Source organism: Myotis daubentonii, chromosome 5 (genome assembly GCF_963259705.1).
Source record: "Myotis daubentonii chromosome 5, mMyoDau2.1, whole genome shotgun sequence".
Taxonomy (NCBI): Eukaryota; Metazoa; Chordata; class Mammalia; order Chiroptera; family Vespertilionidae; genus Myotis; species Myotis daubentonii.
In genome coordinates this window covers 107,111,740-107,132,614 of record NC_081844.1, presented here as the reverse complement: position 1 = coordinate 107,132,614, position 20,875 = coordinate 107,111,740, and the positions used below count along the sequence as shown (strand labels likewise).

The window sequence follows — 20,875 nt, the reverse complement described above, 5'->3', positions numbered from 1 at the left end:
AGAAGATGTGTTCAATTTTCAGGGTTAAGATAAGGGGGCTGCTCAGGTAATTATGGACTTACATCATGGATGACATAAGACAAGTTTCTCCTTTGTGACAGCTGCTGATAGAATTTTCAGAGCAAATCAAAACAATGTCAATATTCAATCACAAATGTGCGGGGGGAGAATCACTACTTCCTCCGCACCAGGACAGGTTATGGAAATAAACTGGGCAGATAAGGATCAGGACCAGGCGCACCGGCGTTTAGTGTGAACTGAGTTGGTTTCAGTTCAGAGGTCAGAGTGGAAAAGAGTTCAGTCCAATGCTATGAGCACATCAGATTTTGTCCTCATTTCCCTTTCCCCTCCTCCCCTTAAAATACAAAACAAAATCAACACCAACACCAAGCCCCAATCTGAAAAAGGGTGGTCACACTGTTCAAAATCCACACATTCGCACACCCGGCCTACGCAGTGCTGAGGACCCTAAGTCCTGGTCCACAGTAACCAGGAAGGAGACACGGGTGCAAAATTCAGCACACACGCTGCCCAGAAATACAAAGACAAACACCCCCCACTACTCGCCCTCTTCTTGCTCACAAAGGAAGTTACCTCAACACAGAAGCCCAGCTCCATCCTATGGCACAACTAAGCCAAGCAAAAGAGAAAGCCTGTAGGATCATTCCATGTCAGCAGTCAGACAGGGAGAGTGCAGGAGGAGAGAAAATCACATCCTTGCTGAACAGCCACACACGGAGTTCATTGTAGCCGAGTTTAAATTGTCTTCTTTGCTATGGGCCCTACTCCGTTCCTCAGGAGGCTTCTAGAAGTAGGACAACTTTCTACTCACCAGAGATCTCAGCGGCTCCCCTGCTGTACGGCTTTGAACCACTTGGTAGCATCCAAACACAGCAGTAAAGAACCAGGGAGGGCAGGAAGGCTCCAGCCTGGCTCTACGCAACCGCCTGGCCTGGCTGACCCTGAATCTCCAAGACTGATAATATTTAAAGATCGCCCAACTTGCCAAAAGACATTTTGACCCCAAGTGATGGTAATTTACTTGGAAGGAGGTATTTGATTATAAATCCGAGTAAAATGAGCTAGTTTGCATTATCCATTTCTTCTTTCTGGCATGTTGTATCATGCTCTACGAAATCTCCCTTAAAGTAAAAGGCCCATATAATCCTTTGGAAAGGTGACAAGGACTGGGATGCATAGTGCATAGTCTTTACTCAAATCACCACAGTCCAACTGACTTAACTAGAAATAGTTTAAATACTATAAAAAATGATACCCACCACCACCATTTGAAATAAATCATTTTAATATTAAAGCAATAGAATTTATTTTAGTAAGAGTTCCTTTCCCTTTAGAAAATTGTATTTACTCTGAAATTTAAATTTATAACTCAATGATATAAAAGTTGGTCCTATTTTCAGCGACTCTCATAGAAGATTTCTAGAGCTATCTCAGTCTAAATAAAGTCAGTATGCACTATCTGTGCTAAAACATCTGTATCAGTACACAACATCTGTTCTCTACAACAGAGCTACGGGACTGAAGTTTGGAACATAGGCATATTAGAATTGTGTAAAATGTCAGGTTTCCTACATATGGTGTCCTTTTTAAGAAGCACTAACTTAATTCCCCTACTGTAAAGATACAGAATTTAAACACTAGCCCAACAGTCACTCTCTTACAGTGACATAAAAAAAAATTCTATATAAAATTAATAAAACAGGCTTTGTGTACGAAACTTTCCACTGAGTTCCATGATTTTCTTCTAGAGAGATTATTATAAATTCTTCTGCTTAGCAACAAAGAGGCACAGATGGTATCATCACTTGCCCACTCATTTAGGCATTTGTTTCAAAACCACGGTAGTGAAAAATAGGGGGAAGGGTCCCCAAATTTAATGAGGAAAGAAAGAAAGAAAAAGATATCAAAGTATTTTTAAATGCAAGGTCACAATACCTTCGGGAGTTGGGAATTAAAACACATAGCATATGTGAAATAGATCCAGCTCTTAAATTCTTATTAAATGAACGCATGGAGCAAGTGAGGCAGTACTGGCTAACTGGCTTACCTACTCCCACTGCTTACTCTACATAAGCCAGAGGTTTCTTGGGCACTCAGGGGATGTGTAAAAGATTGGTGCTTTAACCAACCTGCATTTCCGAATGCGGTCACTATTGCTTAAATTTAAATTAAGTTTTGAAACAGTCTGACATTCAAAGGGATTGGGGTGGATGTGCTGAGCTCCTCCTTCCAAAAATTGAAAGATATATTCTGAAACATTATGAAAAGAAAAAGACACCAATTTCACAACATGCTGAGGGCAAATAAGATGATACTCTGACTCATAATTTAGTTAACTGTTATCTGAAGAACAACTATAGCGTTTTGACAATGCATAGATTGCCTTTGTTCTCCCAATAATTGCCCTGTCTCATTTGGCTTTCTAGTGAAATGAAGCAAATTGGATACGAAGTTGTTTTCATATAAAGGATATTAAATACACAACCATTATGATGAAAATGTGGCTGGTTTTACTCCGTCAACATCTGAGAGTTTTCCAAGTGCTATTTTCCTGTCCCTTGATTCCAAGTGCCGTCCCCTCTGCTTCCAGGCCACAAACTGCTGTTTGGTTGCTACCTATGTCCCTTTATTCCCTTCACACCCAGGAAAGATTAAAAGGTGATTTGCAGGTCTCTCCTACTCTGCACTGGCTGTAATACAGCTTCACGAATCTTTATTTCACTGTGTCCAGCCTATTTTTCAGAAGGCTGAGAACAGCTGTGCTCACATGTGGTTTTAATCTACTTCACGCCGCTCCATTTCTAAACAATAAGGACCAATTTCACAGGCGAGAAAAAAACCACAAATAACAGCAAGATACAATATTCCGCAAATAACCACCTGAACATCAACCACAGTGAAAGATTGTTCTGTCCAGATAGAGAGAGGACTTGATAAGCCTAATAACATTGGAGCAACGCACAAGCTGCCAGCTGGGAGATCGACATGCAGCCTTGGTCTGCAGCTTGGGCTCTTCGCTTCTGAGACTGGTGTGCAGGAAAGAAAATGAAATCGCCGCTGGGGAGGAGCTCCTGCAGATGGCCACTGGCTTTGGTTATGGAGGAGGCAACCCATAATTGCGAGATAAAAATAACATCCAGGCGTGCCCGCTGATCACAGCGAGGACATGGAGATAAGGTAGAGGGAGGACCCCTTTCCTCCCAAAGAGCCGAACCTCTGGACATGGAGAAAACGATAGGGGCCCTAACATTCTTAGAAAAGCTATTTTTAAATAAACTGTAAAAACTAGTATGAATTAAAAAAAAACTAGTATGAATTATGAAATGAAGGCTAGGTGCTCCTTTTACACATCTGTTAAAATGTTAAAAAAGAAAAAAGATAAAAGGTTTTCAACAAGCCAGTTGCAATCAGTAAGGCATTCATAAAGAAACTCAAAAACGGTATTTGAAGGTCCCTAGGTATATTAAACATTTTGCCATCTGTTGATGACTAAAATAAAAATTTAAAACCCCACTACATTAAAGATTTTTTCCCCAAAAAGAAAAGGCACATATGTGTTTATTCTTAATTTAAGATAGCCATACCAATTCATTCTACTTGTAGTTCTTGTACTAAATATAAGCTGTATTATTTAAACATATACATGCAAATTGAACTTCTATGAGGAACCACAATTGAAAGATAAAAATAAATGTCAACTGTAATATATTTTATAAATTATTTTTAAGATAAAATAAACCCAATATAAAATTTATCTCCATATGGAGTCTTTTTACAATTCTCAAATTAATTTTTTTTTCATCTTTTAAAAAAATTTCTTTATTAACTAAGGCATTACATGTGTCCTTTTCTTCCCATTCACACCCCGCCCCCCCATGCCCTTACCCCTCTGCTGCCTATGTCCATTGGTTATGCTTATATGCTTGCATAACAAGTCCTTTGGTTGATCTCTCCCCCTTACCCCCACCTCCCCTGCCTTCCTTCTGAGGTTTGACAGTCTGATCGATGCTTCTCTATCTCTGGATCTGTTTATGTTGTTCATTATATTCCACAAATGAGTGAGATCATGTGATATTTATCTTTCTCCAACTGACTTATTTCGCTTAGTGTAATGCTCTCCAGGTCCATCCATGCTGTTGCAAATGGGAGTTCCTTCCTTTTTATAGCAGTGTAGTATTCCATTGTGTAAATGTACCACAGCTTTTTAATCCACTCATCTGCTGATGGGCACTTAGGCTGTTTCCAAATCTTAGCTATGATAAATTGTGCTGCTATGAACATAGGGGTGCATATATCTTTTCTGATTGGTGTTTCTAATTTCTTGGGATATATTCCTAGAAGTGGGATCACTGGGTCAAATGGGAGTTCCATTTTTAATTCTCAAATTAATTCTTTTAAGTGAATTTTTTCTGAGAGGCATTTCATTCTCTACTAGTCTCATAGAATTAATGCCCATTTTCTGTTTTCTCTGTTGCTAAGGAAGCAGAGCACATGGAGAGGCTATTTTCAAAATGGATAGTCAGATTTTATATTCTATTTTAAAAGATCAATGTGTTACTTTTAAAAATATTCAACTTTTATTTTCACCTTTAACAAAGTCTCACAAAACAAGCAGAACCACAAGGAAAAGTACGCATAGTTTCCCCAACAGGTATCTAAATTAATAAAGAGAGCTTGATGAGAAATAACTTATTTCCCTGAGCAAAATTCCATTTGGTAGTGATAGACTACAGTGACATAAAGTTCATCATCTTGGTTAAAAAAGATATAAATGTCAAGCATAATTATAATCTGGCAGTTTAGGACCATGAACTCATCTGTGAATTCTTTATTGCTCTTTGAAGGAAACAATACACAAAGTTCATTTAAAGTTTACTTAAGTCACCTTGGCACTTCAGCTTAAATCGAAACTGGCTTTCTCATTTGATAAGCATGATAACAGACTTTATGGATGGTTAGTAATAACAGATACTGTTTACTGAGTGTCTGCTATGAATGAGGCAGCATGCTGAATTTTACAGATACAGCATCACATGTGGTGGCAGAATGGCCATCCCGATCTAGATCTATAGGACTCCATTCTGCCACACTTCCTCTCACAGATCAGTTTTCCAAGATCTTTATGCTGCTAGACTAGGCCAATCAAATTTCATTTTTTTCTGTCATCAGACTTAACTTTTGATTATCCCTAAAGAATCAGCTGAAAGAAACTTAATTTAGGTAAAAATTAGTAAGAAGATATTAAAAAGGAAATATAACATAAAGACAGAACTAAAAATTCAATAAGAAGAGAGAAGAAATAACCTGAGAGAGATGTCCTGCCTATATCTGATAGCCACTAATACTATTAGAATGTGTGCAAACTCTTATTTTATTTATTTATTGCTGACAGTATTACAGATGTCCCCCAAACTCTTTTATCTAACCTAAATACTAGTTAGAAGCTTGCTTCTTTGAGCATCAAAATAAACTACTTTTCTGTGATGCTGTTTGTAAATTGTGCTTTCTGTAATAAACAAATAGGCACTTATCATGAAAATGAAGTCTAATTATTTATTATCCTTAGTATCTAGTATCTAAGAGGCTCTCCCCCCAAAAAATAGTTGCTGAAGGAATCGAATACATTAAGAATAAACAAACGTCCTTTAGCTACTTTTTCTGAACTTAATTTTTAATTCTGAAATAATTATAGATTTGCAGCAAGTTGCAAAAAATGGAACAGAGCGATCCCATGAACCCTTTCTCCGCTGTGGCTTATGGTTATGTCTTAACGAGAACAAAACCAGGCCACTGACACTGGTGCCATCGCAGGCCTCCTTCAGATTTCTCCATCTGCCACTCTTTAGGAAGGCAGTTTTTCCTGGTCTAGAAAGGACCTTAGGCTCTGCATTTTTCTGATGAGAAAATGAAAAGAAAGGTCAAAGAGGCTGAAGGACTATTCAAAGTCAAAGTGCTAAGAAGTGGCCAATTCTGAATGAGATACCATCTTTCCTCAGTAACAGTAGCATCTGGTTAGTTATCCATCAAGATTCCACAAGGACATCAGTGAAAACATTCAAAATTATCTTATTCCAAAGTTAACTAATTGGATGGATGCATTTTAAAATATGTTATTTTTCATTTCTCCAGACTTCAAAAAGCTTTCCTCATTAAAAAATTTACCATTATTCAATTGTTGAAAAGTATTTTGTTTTACTGCATCAGTAATATGATAAACCGAATTTAAAAAAAAATAAAGAAAAACTGGGCCAGGTTGGTCACCATTTGAAGCAACAGGCTGCCTTGCCACTTCTGACCTCAGTCAGTGCAAGCTGTGTCTGGCACAAAGCAGGCTCATTAACACTGAATGAATGAATGAACGAACGAATGAACAAACAAACACACAAACAACTTAAGTGGGATGACAAGTACTTTCAAGTAAAATATATTTGTGCAGAAAAAAATTATTTTGTCGGATAGTTTTCACAAAATCAGAGCTGGAAGTGCCTTTAGAAAACATCTATTCAGTTATTCTCAACCCTGGCTACACGTGAGCATCAACTGGGATGGGATCCAGGCATTTGTATGTTATTTTTAACGCTCCCCATTATAAAGCCCTTGTTATTAGGGTGATTCGAAATGCCTTGCTATAAAGATGAAATTGAGGCTTACTCAAACTTACATGTCTTATTCAGGATAATACAGACAGTCAGAAATAGAATTGAGAAATAGGACTGAGACAAGTAGAAATAGCACTATTTTTTTTAAACATAATACACAGGACATATTTCAAGAACAACAAAACATCATTTTAACTTTGAAACCTTGGCCATTTTAAAAAATGTGAAACTAGGCTAAAAAAATCTACCAACATTTGCACTCTTTCTAGTGTTTCATCACTGTCATGGGGTCAGACACGTAGGTTTAAGGCAATGAGCAGTTTTTGCCTGAGATATAAAACAATGAGGTGTACGGTTCACGTCTTTTCAGCTAACTGCCTACCCTAAGCAATTAGTACTCTGGCAGTTCTCTTAATTAATTTCATGATGGGCCTACAGTCAGTGGCTATCAAATATTTAACAAAAAGTCCAACATACATAAAATTGATGGACCTGACCAGATACAAAATTTGAATCCAAAATATTTGCTATAGTGTTGATCAGATTATGTAGATAGTATAAATTTTAAACTATTAAAATCAAATAGTTAAATTTTTAAAAGTACCTTTAATCGAATCATTTTCAGCTCTCATTATGTCAATGAGTGAACTCTCCAGGGAGTGCATGTCGAATGTCCTGGGGCGATCCTGTAACACAAACAGCCACAAACCACTTTTTAAAAAAGCATTTAATTATAAAAGGGAACAATAAGCTGCACAGGATGGGACACAGATCAAAAAGTGGCAATTTTATTCCCTCTCTGTGCAATGTACATTATTGCTACATTTAATATGAACACTTACAAAACATCAAAAACACAAAAGTTTAAGTACCCTGGGCTCAGCAAAGAGTGATTTGATGTCTAATAATAATTTCAATAGAAGCATTACTTTTTGCTAATAAAGCAGAAACAATAAAAAGTAGTAAAGAACATTCAATGAATGTAAAAATAAAATTTGTAATCTTTCTCTGCTCTTAAGATCGCAATACCATGGCAAAGCTTTCCAAACTGGTTCCAGCAGTTACTGACTGGAGTGGCATCTACACATGCTATTCAGACTAGCTCTATTTTCTTACAAGCCACGATTTAAAAATAGTCATCAAATGTCTGCAAGACCACTAAGAGACAAAGTTGTCTATTTTGCTGCCATTAAAACTAAAGGGAAGAAAAGGCGTGGAGAACACTGCGGTCTAAATCCTGGCTTAACACAGTGCATTTCAGGAGTGGGAGAGGAATCTTAAAATACACAACAACCCAACTGCTCTGACATTCTTCTGGATGAAAAGTACTAGCGATAACTAAAATTAATGCTTAGCTTGATAAGTGAAAAGTTGGAGATGGAAACATTTTCAAATTAAACTTTGAAAGGAGGCAGTGATACACAGTTCCATCGCATCTTAGGCATAAGCACACACACACAGACCGCAGCCAGCGTAAAGAAAAAGGAATTTGACAAGCAGGATTCCATACCCTTCTCTTCAGTGATATTGTTTCTTACATTATTTTTTAACTCAAAGATCTTCAGACACAATGTATTGAGGATTTTTAGGCTCCATGAATTCAGAAGGAAACAGTTTCAGCAGTTTGCTGATGCAGACAAGGGCAAGGGACAAAACCCAAAGGCACAAGTGCCTTACCCTTGCCATCCCTAGCCTAGTATGTACTCCCCACCCCTCACAACCCAACCTTATGACCAATTATAATGATTATAAACTACTTTACACTTGTCTAACATTTTACTTCTTATGCTTTGGTAATTCAAAGAGTTCAAAATCCACATATTTTGTCAATCTTTCTGTTCTCAGAGAGGGTGTAATGTTTATCATTATTAATTTATACCCTCTAACTCAGTGGTTCCCAATGTGGGGCACGGGCAATTTGATTTTAAGGGGGGGCAATTCGAGAATGAGTTATTAACAGGAATATTTTGCATTTCTTATGGTTCTAGGGGCCTCATATACAGTATATAAATACATATTGTGACATATTTATGCATTTCAGTTCTGCTACATATTTTGAAACTCTGCTATTTTTTCATATCATTTCATATTATTTTTTTTAACAATTTCGTAGTGATTTCTTCCTCAGTACTTCAACTGTCCTTTTGCTTTTTTATCTTTCTCTTTCATGGATACCATGTTCTTTGGAAGCTTGTTTAGACCAAGTTAATGACCTTTTAGGCTTCCTCTACATGAATAGGAGTTCACTTTTTGAATAAGAATTATATGTCATGGGGGGGACGGGGCATCAGGATTTTAGAGAAGCTTAGGTGGGGCATGGCCAAAAAAAGATTGGGAACCACTGCTCTAACTGATCTTTTCTGTCTATTTTTTAGCCTCCAATTAAAACAAAACAAAACAAAAAACTACAATGTAAGTGTCCCTGCCATTAGGCAGCAGGTGGAGGAGCAGACAGGAATAAACTTAAGGAATCAGAGCACCACCGAGATGGTTTTCCTACCAACAACCAAAAGGCCAAATCATGAGTGCTTTGATTTCTACAGTTCATTCTTTGATTTTACCTTTTATGACTGTGAGTTGGGCCAAATATCATAACCACTGATATATTTTCTAGGATCTACTTCCCAGAAGGCAAACGGCTATAAAATAGAAGCCTTGTTAAGTGACAGCTCTTCTTGACTGATCGTGAGCTGATGACCAAAACATGAACATCAGCAGAAATCGATGGCATGAGCTCAGACACTAGGAAGCCCCAACGCCACCACTGGCAAGCCACGTGACCTTGGGCACTTTCATCTCTAGATCTCGTCACTGATCTGAGAAAGGAAAGAATTTGATGAGATCTCAAATATCTCCTTTCTAGCTCCAAAATATACTTGTATTCTAGCTTTCTGATGGCCTTAGTTTGTGTTTTTCCAAGATTCACAGTTTAAATTATTTTATGGCACGAACCAAAAAATGTGAATGAGAATTACTAATCAAAGTTTATCACATCTGCCCACAGTAAGCTGGGGGTCCATGACCGTTTAATGCTAAGTAACAAGCTTTAAAAAAAAAATCTACTTAAAACAATTCATTGAGGGGGATGGCCTGATTTCAAAAAAAGGTCAAAGAATCTATTATGAAACAAAAGAACACCAGCAACTATATTTGCTTCACCACTGCCAGTTTCTCTAGGCAGCCTATAGGGAGAAAAGCAGAACTACCCTTTATTGAGCATCTACTCAGTACCTACCTTATTCTAGGCACCTTATTAATACTGTCTTAATTAATCCTCAAACTTCCTTATAACTTATGTTCTATTATTCACATTTTAATGATAAAAACTAAGACTAAGGAAAAGCCACAGTGTACTGCACAGATAGGATATTGCATAGTTCAGCAGTTTAATCAGGAGTCAAGTCCAAGTTTCACTCCAAAGTAGACAGTGCTTCCTTGGATGAGGTAATGGTCATGGCAGTCAAAGGACCACACTAATTAAGACATGCATTTGAATAAATGAGACACTCTGCAGTAAGGGTCCAGGGGGCTAGTGTTTGACAAACAGTAGGCACTCAAACATTACTCATTAACTTAAAGAAATAACAAAATGTATAGAGTAATCTAGAATGATATCAGCAATACTAAAAACATAAGAAGAGGATGAGAAGCCTTATCTTCACCTGTTGAGATGACAGACAGATGTGGTGCACAAAGCAGTGACCCATCACAAATGTATCTCTAAGTTATGCACTGCTAACCACGGGAGTAGAAGTGGTAGTAATAGTAATAATAATAATATCAGCAGCTAGCATTTATCTAGCTCTAATGCTTTACATGTCTAGTCTTATTTATTACTCACAAAAATCCTATATAATTAGGCATATTCAGTTATTGTCCCATTTCACAGATGAAGAAACTGAAGCTTAAAGTGACTAATAACTTTATCAATATCAGGTAAAAGTAGAAGCAGAATCTGAGGGAGGAACTAGGCCTTATGATGATAGAACATGTAGCTTAATAATCATGAATGAAAATAAAAGAGCATCGCCGAAACCAGTTTGGCTCAGTGGATAGAGCGTCGGCCTGCGGACTGAAAGGTCCCAGGTTCGATTCCGGTCAAGGGCATGTACCTGGGTTGTGGGCACATCCCCAGTGGGGGATGTGCAGGAGGCGGCTGATCGATGGTTCTCTCCCATCGATGTTTCTGACTCTCTATCTCTCTCCCTTCCTCTCTGTAAAAAAATCAATTATATATATATATATATATATATATATATATATATATATATATATACATATATATATATATATATATATATATATATATATATATATATTTAAAAAAAGAAAATAAAAGAGCATCAATTATTTAAGGCTCAGCAAAGCAAACTTGGTTACAATGCTTAGATCGCATTTTATGTTGTAATCTTAATTGTTATATTTAATATATGGAACTGCATGTCAGTAACTGATTGGTTTCAGTTTCTGCTATCTCTACTTCACAGGATAATTCCTAAAGGAAAAATTATACAAGTCATTATGAAAATCAAATTTGATTTAAAAAAAATAACCTTCTGAAAAAAACAAATTAGTATTTCAAAGAGCAGGCAGGACCCATCCCTTTATTATGCACACCTGAATAGTCTTGTCATGGCAACATAGGAAGACCTACATCAGCATGTAACTGATGACAAGATATGGCTTTTCACAACATTCCAGAAGTAGCCACAAGCAGCACAGAAACCACGTGGTCTATTACTATCAGAAAGAACTAGATTCAATTAAGGCCACAAACCAAAATCATCATTCGTGGTTTTGGGTTTTGTTGTTGTTATTGTTAATGTTCAGATGGATAATCTGAGCCAGTGCTTCTCATACTTGAGAGAACATCATAATCATCTGGAGGTCTTGTCAAAACATGGATGACTGGGTCTACCCCCAAAGTTTATCTTTCAGTAGCTCTGGGTAGGGTCCAAGAATTCACATTTCTAACAAGTCTTCAAGTGAAGCTAAGGACCATCACACTTTGAGGACCACTGAGGTAAGCAATTCCATTGAACAGGTAACTTCATTAGGTACTTGGAGGTGTGATTCGTAGCTTACATCCGGGTGACCAGTCATGACACAATCGAGCTTAAATGCTCCACATAAACCATTTTAAGGTTTCCTTATGAAGAGAAGTGCTTTGCTCTCAAATCACAAAACAAAGCCCTTTGTTTCACTCTCTATGGTCATAACTTGAAAAAAAATTACAATCAAGTTCAATTTCAACAAATCAACCACCATGCCATGACCATTCTATTACTGACTCTTCTCTCTTTTATACTTGAGTTAATATGTTTCAACATACTAGACTGGGTCTAAAACATAAAATACAGTAACTGCATGTAGCCACATCAAGAAGCAAGACAGCCCTAGCCAGTTTTGCTCAGTGGATAGAGCATCAACTTGCAGACTGAAGAGTCCCAGGTTCGATTCTGGTCAAGGGCACATGCCAGAGTTGTGGGCTCGATCCCCAGTGCAGGAGGCAGCCGATCAATGATTCTTTTATCACTGATGTTTCTTTCTCTCCCTCCCTCTCCCTTCCTCTCTAAAATCAATAAAAAACACATATATTTAAAAAACAAAAAAAGCAAGACAAAATTCAGCTACTCCCTTGACTCATTCTATTCCTATAAACACATCACTGTGATGGACACTTCTCTCAGACTGCTGTGTATCTGTACTGGCCTGTGGAAGTTTCTCTTTCTGGCTTAAATTTTCCCTGGTGAAGAAGGGAAAGGAAAATATTTTGTTTTGAAAGTAAAGTCTACGCCAGTGTGTCAAAAAGGTGCCTAAATAAATAGGAAGTTTGAGATGCCAGTAGAGCCTATAATTAATCAACGGTAACTATAAGAGTTTTAATTCAAGATTTTCCAAAATGTAAATATTCTTCTTGGATTAAATATTTAAGCCCACAGACATTGACTGTATGGCTCTGGCTCAGTTGGTTGGGGCATCGTCTTGTACACCAAAAGGTGGCAGGCTTGATTCCGTCAGGGCACATACCTAGATTGTGGGTCCAATCCAGGGTCAGGGCGTGTGTGGGAGGCAACTAATGGATGCTTCTTTCTCACATGGATGTTTCTTTCTCTCTCTCTACTCTCCCTTCCTCTCTCTAAAATCAATTAAGAATAAAGAAATAAAAGTTGACTATATGGTCAACTTTCAAGATTCCACCTCCAGATAACCCACATTCTTGTGCAGGCACAAGTCCCCCTTTCCCCTGTGTCTCCCTTAGCGGGCTGACATCCTGCATGATATTGACAAGCTCTCTTATGGCCATCTCCCCACTGGACTGCGAGCTCTACTCATCCCCATAATCAGATGGTAGCATATGTGTAGCATACAGTAAATCCATCATCGTCTGCACCAATATAAAAGTGGCTAACTTGTTCCTCCTGGCTCAGTGTTGCGCATCTTACGTGAGTTATGTATCACTTACATAAATCAGTTCCTCACAACCGTCATATGAGGGGGGTACTATTATCATCCCCATTTTAGGCAAGTGAAGCTATGAGAAGTTAACTAATTGTCCCCAAAGTCACACAGCGAGCAGAGAAGTCTTGCCTGCACATCTAGTAGAATCTCATATTTCTGAGCGGGATCCTTCCTTAGTCACTACTTTCTCATTATGACCATCTTATAATGAAGGCAAAGAGCCCTACAGAGCAAAGGAGCGAATGTCCTCGGTGTATTTCTCTGATTGGACAATAGCTCCATTCGCTCCCATGTGAACTGACAAATCAGATCTCTCCAGAAAGCCTTCACTAAAGAACCCACACTCATTCTGAGCAATAGAAATCCTTACAGAGGCAAACATTTCTTGTCACCATTTAACTGTATTTAAAAAACAGACTGGCATTCTCGACTTGATTTCTCAGTTCCTGGATCAATAGTCCCTTCTTCCTACTGACTCTTTGTTCTCACCTTGCCTGGCAGAGGGAAGTAGTTAAAATCCATTCCAAGACCTGCGTTAAATCACCACTTACTAGACAAGTGATCTTGACACTGCAGTGTCTCCGAACCTTGATTCCATCAGCAAAGTGAGGATCACACTTTCCTTATGAAAGTGAGGAGAAATGAGATCAGGCCTGCGACCACCTGTGCACAATGCCCAGCAGTCAGTAGACCCTTTCAGTAACTATTCCCTCTGCCCCTGCTCTCTGGTGCAATGGCAAAAGAGCCTGAATTGAGCATTGTCAATGCAGTATTGTTTGTAACTGAATAACTCAGCTGTTCTGTGATATTTCCTATAGCCCATTTTCATAGAGATCAGCAAAGTGAGCATTTTCATAAAGATCAGCAAAGTGAGCCCAAATCTATAAACCCAAAAATATCAGTATATGACTTATCCTTCCTAATAAGTTATTCAGGGCAAGAGGTCATTAAAGGAAGTAGGTAAATGCTACTAAGATTCCTCCCTAAGAAATGAAGTAATGAGCGCCCTTCTGGCCGCTCCTCTATTGCGCTGCCTACTGGCTGCCAGAGCTCCTCTGCTCCACGTCTGCCTGGCCTGATTAGGGTCAACAGTCACAGAGAGAATAGTCACCCACAGGCACACTCTCTATTCATAGGCAAGGCTTGTGTCCTACAGGCTTGTAACCCATGTCATCTTTTCTCTTTTATGAGCCTTGACAGAAACTGTCACAAAGCAGCCTGTGCCCAATGTCAGCCTCTCTGGGTCCTCATAGCTCCCACCCCACCATCCTTAGTTCTCCTGCGTCTCCGAAGCAGAAGGTACTTTTCAACTCAGGCACAAAGTGAGAGGTCACCAGACTTCACACTTCATATAGAGAAGGAGCACGCTTGCCTGGTCATGCAATCCCTTCCAGGGACCTCTGGAACCATCAAGCATTTGTGGATTGAAAGAGAGCAAGAGATGAAAAGGTTTGATGCAGTCCAAAGGCCCGAAAAGACCCCCAAACCTCTAAATTCCTCTTAAAGCACAAAAACAGAGAGCCAACCAAAAAGCTCTCAGGACTGTCCTGTTTGACCTCCTTCCAGGGGCCCATGCACAAGACCACAGAAGCCTGAACCTCAGGGAAGGCTGAGAGAGGAAAACTGGCCAAGCTCCTCCCAAATTGTTGGTCATCGGCTGGTGCTTTGGTGTGTCTGCTGGATCTCTTTTTTGGTGATGCCATGTGACCACCAGCATCCTTCTCTGCCCTGAAGGTGGTTTCCTTAGAGATTAGCACCAGGTTGAGTGGTGAAACAGGCTGAGCAGATGCGACAGAAATAAGGGCCTTGCTTTAGTTCCTATCTTTCTTTTAAAAATAACTAAAGAAAAACATTTTTGTTTTTAAGGGGGGGGAAGTTCCTTATCTTTTAGAAGCACAGACTAAACGATTTATAAATGAAATGATACAATACCTGGGAACTTCGTCAAAATAACATGAAAGGGAGGGAAAGGGTTAGGAAGACAGAGGGAAGAGGACTGCCCAGGAGCTGATGGTTGGTGGAGCCAGGTGACATGTACACAGGGGCTTGCTCTATTTTATCTACTATTGAATATGCTTAAAATTTTCCATAGTAAATTTAAAAGGCATTGGGGGGGGGGACTTTACTCAGAGGCGAAAAAAACAGTTGGTCACTAAATTTTTCAGAAAGAAGGCATCATCTAGGCTGTTTCCCATTACTATTTAACTACAGTGACTTTATTTTTAAAAATTATAGTTGTTTATAAAATTTTTCCTTAAAATTAAGCTCACTTTACCCTACGCCCATTATACAGTGTTTTTCACATTTTAAGAAAATGTGCTATTTGCAAGATTTTGATTTAATATTTCTGATTATTTGCTTTCTTATAACAACAGAATCTTCTGGAAGCTAAACACAAGACATATTTCATTTTATCCTCAAGAAGACCAGAGAATAGAAATGAGAAAATGAAAGATCAGGACGGTTGAGAGGCTCGCCCTCAATCACACAGCTAGTTAGTGGCTGAGCCATATTTGGAACCAAGATCTGAGTACCATACCATAATTAGATTTTTCTGAGTAGCATCATTCTCATATTGGGTTTGGTTTTGTTTTGTTTTTCTAAGGTTCTCACAGATAGCAGCTATTTCACTGACCAGCATTTGATGCAATCCTCAAAAACAACTGGGAGAACTATTATTAAAAGTATGTTATGTAATATTTAAACATAAATATGGCTCTCAAATATATAATGCTGAGGGATTATGATTGGGATATGTCGGTAAATATTCAGCAAACAGAAATTTCCCAATCTAATTACTCTACAATATGAAAAGCACTGTTCAGCTGAAGACTTTAAACTTTGTAAACATGAGCGAGCACCTGTAAGTGGCTGGTGGAGTGTTTCTTTGACAGGTAATGGGACCTGCATTCTGCTACCCATAGGTTCAAGTCTGCCTTCTGTGGTACCACTTTGCCACCAAACTTAAATAAGCACACCTGTGTACAAGGAAGCTTGTACAAGTACATATTTATAAATGGGACCATTAATAAAATATTTAGAAATGCCATTTATACATTGTTTTTGGTATACCTAAAGTTGAATATTAGTTTACTTTAAACAGCTCATGGATTAAAATAAAAGGAAATTATCTGGGCTAGTTGCTTATCTATAATAATAAAAGTGTAATATGCAAATCGACCAAATGGCCGAACAGCAGACAACCTTCTGGACGAAGCCTGGGCTGCGAGGGCCAAGGCAGCCACAGCTCCGAAGGCCTACTCTTGCACATTGGGCCTCTAGCTTGTTTATAATGAGAAAAAAAATGTTTGTTCAATATTACTCAAAGATTAGCACAGATAAAAAAATACATTAAATAAACCAAATCAAAATAATTTTTATGAGATATCTAGTCCTATGTTTAGACCACAACATAGCAGGTGCTTTATAAATAAATTAATAAAAATATGAAAACCAAAACTCAACTCCAGGATAAAAGCTAAAATATACCCAATTCAAATCTATGGTACCTTTTCCTATCTCTTAGCAAAAAAAAGAAATCACAAACTCTTCATTAAAATATCATTTTCTGTAATATATACAAATGTTTCAAATTTCTTAAAATAACAAACTTGGTAAAATCTTTCAAAATACTGAAAGATACAGGCTACCGACGCTAATGAAAGTTTAGAGAATATACAACTATAAAACTTCTTTTCAAGAAATTTAGTAATTCTGCTAAAGGTATTATCTGTCCTGGGGTGCATTTAGTTTATCCAAAAGGAGCTCTCTGAGAAGTAAAACCTATGCAAAAAATAAGCAATACCAAGGATTGTTTGAACCATTCTCAGATGCCCAAGCTACATTTGTAATTATTTTAATTTCATAATTTAATTCAAAATTAGAGATCTATGCTTTAAATTAAAAAAAAAAAAATTCAAGGGACCTCACAGTAAGCCTTCGCTGTCAGGTATTGCCTGGAGAGGACCGTCTTCCTGAATTTGAGCAATTTGCTCAAGGTCACGCAGATAATTAGAGTTTAGATAGAGTCAAACTTACGGCTGGACCCAGAGCCTATGCTTCACTCTGCTACATTTCTGGACTCACAAAATAGCCTTTTTCAGTAATTATTCAAGTTTCACCTTTAGGAACAGATTAAAAATAGAATCAATACCTTTATCTTTCTATCTACTAAGAATTTTCTGAAAACCTGAAAGTGGAACTCCTTCTGTTTGAACAATATAAAATGTGATGAGAGAATCAACACTAAATTTGAAGTAAACAAATTACATATTGCTATAAACTTATCATGGTAAAATATACCTTAATTTCTGCAAGAACAATTTTCTTTGAACCATTACATATAAAATGAGTTTTATCAGGAAAAATTAAGATAAATGCTAAAGTTATGGGCTCACAGCCTTAAAGAGAAACACATTAACACGTTATGTTATCTGTGATGGGGCAAAAAACTAAGGTACAATAATAGTGTGCTGAAAAAATGTGATGGTGGATCTTCAAGCTTATTTTCCTTCTAGCAACATAGAGAACAATTTTAAAAAAAATACATTAAGACTTTAAAATTCAAAGTAGACATATGTGAATGTTAAGACTGCCTTTCATTTCTTTCTCATGAACACCAATAAGGATTATTTTCAAAAGCATAAATTCACAAACTAAGTAAGTAGCATCTTTCTCGTTGCAATTAGCAAAAAACACAATCAGTATGCTTGCAATAAACAGTTTTTTCCTGAAAGATGCTGGAACAATGTGTTGATCATATTCCATGGCTTCTCTGAAGACAACAAAATATAATCAAAAACTCTACTCAACTCAAATTCTATTCCATCAGAAATGCAATTACACCTAGTTAAAAAGCTTTCTACAAAAAGACTAAAATTAGATCTGGTAGACTTTTCCCAAAGTTTTTCTAGTATCTCAATTTTGCTGGAATTTACAGTGAAAATATTAGTTTCCTCTCTTCTTGTATAAATAAATACAAAGTCAAAGACCCCTCTTAAAACTATATTAAAAACAAAAAATGTAATGAGGTTGTACTTTAGATAATTTAATAACTCACCATGACTTTTAGAACTGAGGCAACACAGTATACTTTCTGTTTTAAAATGTAAGATGGCATTTGTAATTTTAAGGATCTATAAATTGACAACCCAAGGAGAACTATTAAAGTGACATGAATTATTTGCCTGGTTAAGAAAACAAATCCGTGGTGACTGTGTCTGTAGTAAGAACAAATAATCTCTAAGTCCTAAAATGTCTCCCTATCAATCAATCTTTGTGACAGATTTTGTCCCCCTATTTTTTCTGCCTACTTCCTGGTTCTTAGCTAATGGAGGTGGGAACATAACTGAGCTGAAGATAAGAGAGTATGAGAATAGATACTACACAATTCCCCTTTACTTTTGTGTAGGGCAGATGATCTAGGCACCCTTCCAAAGAAATCCTATAGTCACATATAATTGTTGGTGGTGCCCCAACATACTATTTGGTTTGGACATCATAATTCCAGGATGTGCTTGTAGGACGGGGTGGATTCCTCCCCCCACCCCCCCACCCCCCATTAATGTGAAGGTCAAATCATGTCTGTAGTCACATGAATATGGATCCTGTTTCTTCATTTTGAAATTGGGACAATAAAACCAGACCTCATGGGCTGAGAAACCTCACACAGGAAGTGAGACAACATATGCAAAAGCACCTATATTTCAGTGCCTGGTATGTAATCTATAATAATCTATAATAAGAAAAGAGTAATATGCTAATTAGATCAAATGTCCTTCCAGGCGACCTTCCAGACAAAGCAGGGGCTGCGAGGAAAGCCTGGGTCTCAGGTGCCAGAGGGAAGCTGCTGCCAGCAACCGGGGGAAGGAAGGCCTACTCTTGCACAAATTTCATGCATCGGGCCTCTAGTATGTAATAAAAACAAAAAAAAATTTGATTTGAATACTAAGTTTAACATTTTAAAGTTGATAAATATATTCTATTATTTTCTACTTTCAAAATGTTATCTATAATCAGCTTCAGAGCAGCATGTATCAATTATTCTCCGTAAAAAGATTCCTCTCATCTTACGTGCTTCTGGGAGGCATTTCCTTCCCATACCCCATCCCTCCCACCTGTATCAGGTTTTGTGAAGAGGCACTGTAATATAATAGGTAAGAGCCAAATTTTATGTGTGAATAATAATAATAATAATAATAACTTTTACTTTGTATGATTGTTGAATGAATTAGATGAGTTAATATATGTAAAACATTTAGAATATCATAGACATGTTAGCTATTATTAAATATATGTTAAATTGAGTTGTACCTGAAAACTGGACTTGAGAATGTTATCTGAATTCACACAATGAAAACTTTAAGTTAAGCAAAAGTAACTTAGAAACAAATTTTAATATGAAATATCCCAAAATACAATGCTTTGGAATATCAGTTATCTGGAAGATTAGTCACATATTTGGAACCTGTGCTCCTGCTCCATAAACATAGATAAAAGAGAAGGTTAAGATTGGCCAAAAAAAAAAAAAACCCACCTCATTAAAAATGTTACCATTATTTTTAATTCACTATATGGTACTCAAACCTGCATTAAACAAACATAAAAACCATTCTGATGAATTTTAAATTAAATAAACATTGTTTAGTATTAGTTACATTTCAGGTAAGTTATTTCCTTTTAAAAAACAATACCATGCTAGTCTTTGATTGGATACCAATGTTATAAAGTAGCTCTATCCTGTAATGTCTGTGGTAAATTTAAAGATATCTCTTACATCTAAGGAATAGCAATCAAAACTGAATTACTAATATCTATAAAATGTCTTTCCTAAAATTAATAGTGCTCAAAGAAATAAATTTAAATAAGAGAGTAGTGGTGTTTTTTTTTTGTTGTTTTTTTTTTAAAGAGTGGATTGTGGTGGTAAATTCCACAGTATTTTGCTTTGCTTAAGGATCAAAAGGAACTTAGAAAGTCACCCCCCACATTTTATAAAGAAACTGAGTCCCCCCAATGCTATGATACCGACTGATGGGGCTAAGACCACAACATAGGTCTCCTGGCTCCCAGTCAAATGTCCCTTCAAGGTTTTTCATATCAAATTTATCTAATTCATATCAATTCGAAACTATTTTTTGTGCCAAATAACTAATTCACAAGAATTCTTGTTAAAAAAAACACACAGAACTACATTCATTCCAGTAAGCACCACAGCAGTCAGTTTACTAACTTGTTATGATATTTTCAAAACCCAATTAGGAATTTCTTGTTATAAAGATTTGTTTTCAAATCACTTATTTTTATTGTGACTTTCAAATCACCCCAATGTTAGAGCCTGCATACTCATGCGTGTGTGTGTGTGCATGCACGCTTGCTCTCCTGCTCTCTTACCCCTCAATCTCTCTAAAAAATTGTGGGGATGGTGAGGAGAAATGAGCAATTTACTTTCTAATCCTATCACATTTGAGCCAGGTATAGTGACTCCTTTTTCCCATCCTTAGCATAATAGACAACAATTCCAAGGGATGAGTTAGTTTCTAACAATATATTTTAGTAACAATCCTAGCCTATTGTATTATTTCAGAAACCAACTTAATAGAAACCATCTGATGGAAAAGATTTCACTTGTTAAACACATTCCATTAGCTCCATAAAAATATTATTCATGTGCACACATGTAGTTTATTCATTTTCTGAATTTTTTACTTTTCCCAAAGCAAACCTTTATCAAAGTTAGTAAACTGAAAATGGACAATAAACCATGAGCCATTCCATTAGTGTATAGTAGCAAAATA

The 20,875-nt window shown here is 37.1% G+C and overlaps 1 protein-coding gene across 6 annotated transcripts in view; it reads right to left on the bottom strand.

Annotated features, from left to right (window-relative positions):
* The window catches only part of CPEB4 (cytoplasmic polyadenylation element binding protein 4), a 56,069-nt gene that overhangs the window by 30,883 nt on the left and 4,311 nt on the right, over positions 1-20,875 (bottom strand). For all 6 annotated transcript variants that reach the window (XM_059699224.1, XM_059699219.1, XM_059699220.1 and 3 more), the window contains exon 2: positions 7,225-7,306. In XM_059699224.1, the coding sequence (XP_059555207.1) occupies positions 7,225-7,306 (82 nt within the window). The remainder of the gene's footprint in view (positions 1-7,224; positions 7,307-20,875) is intronic.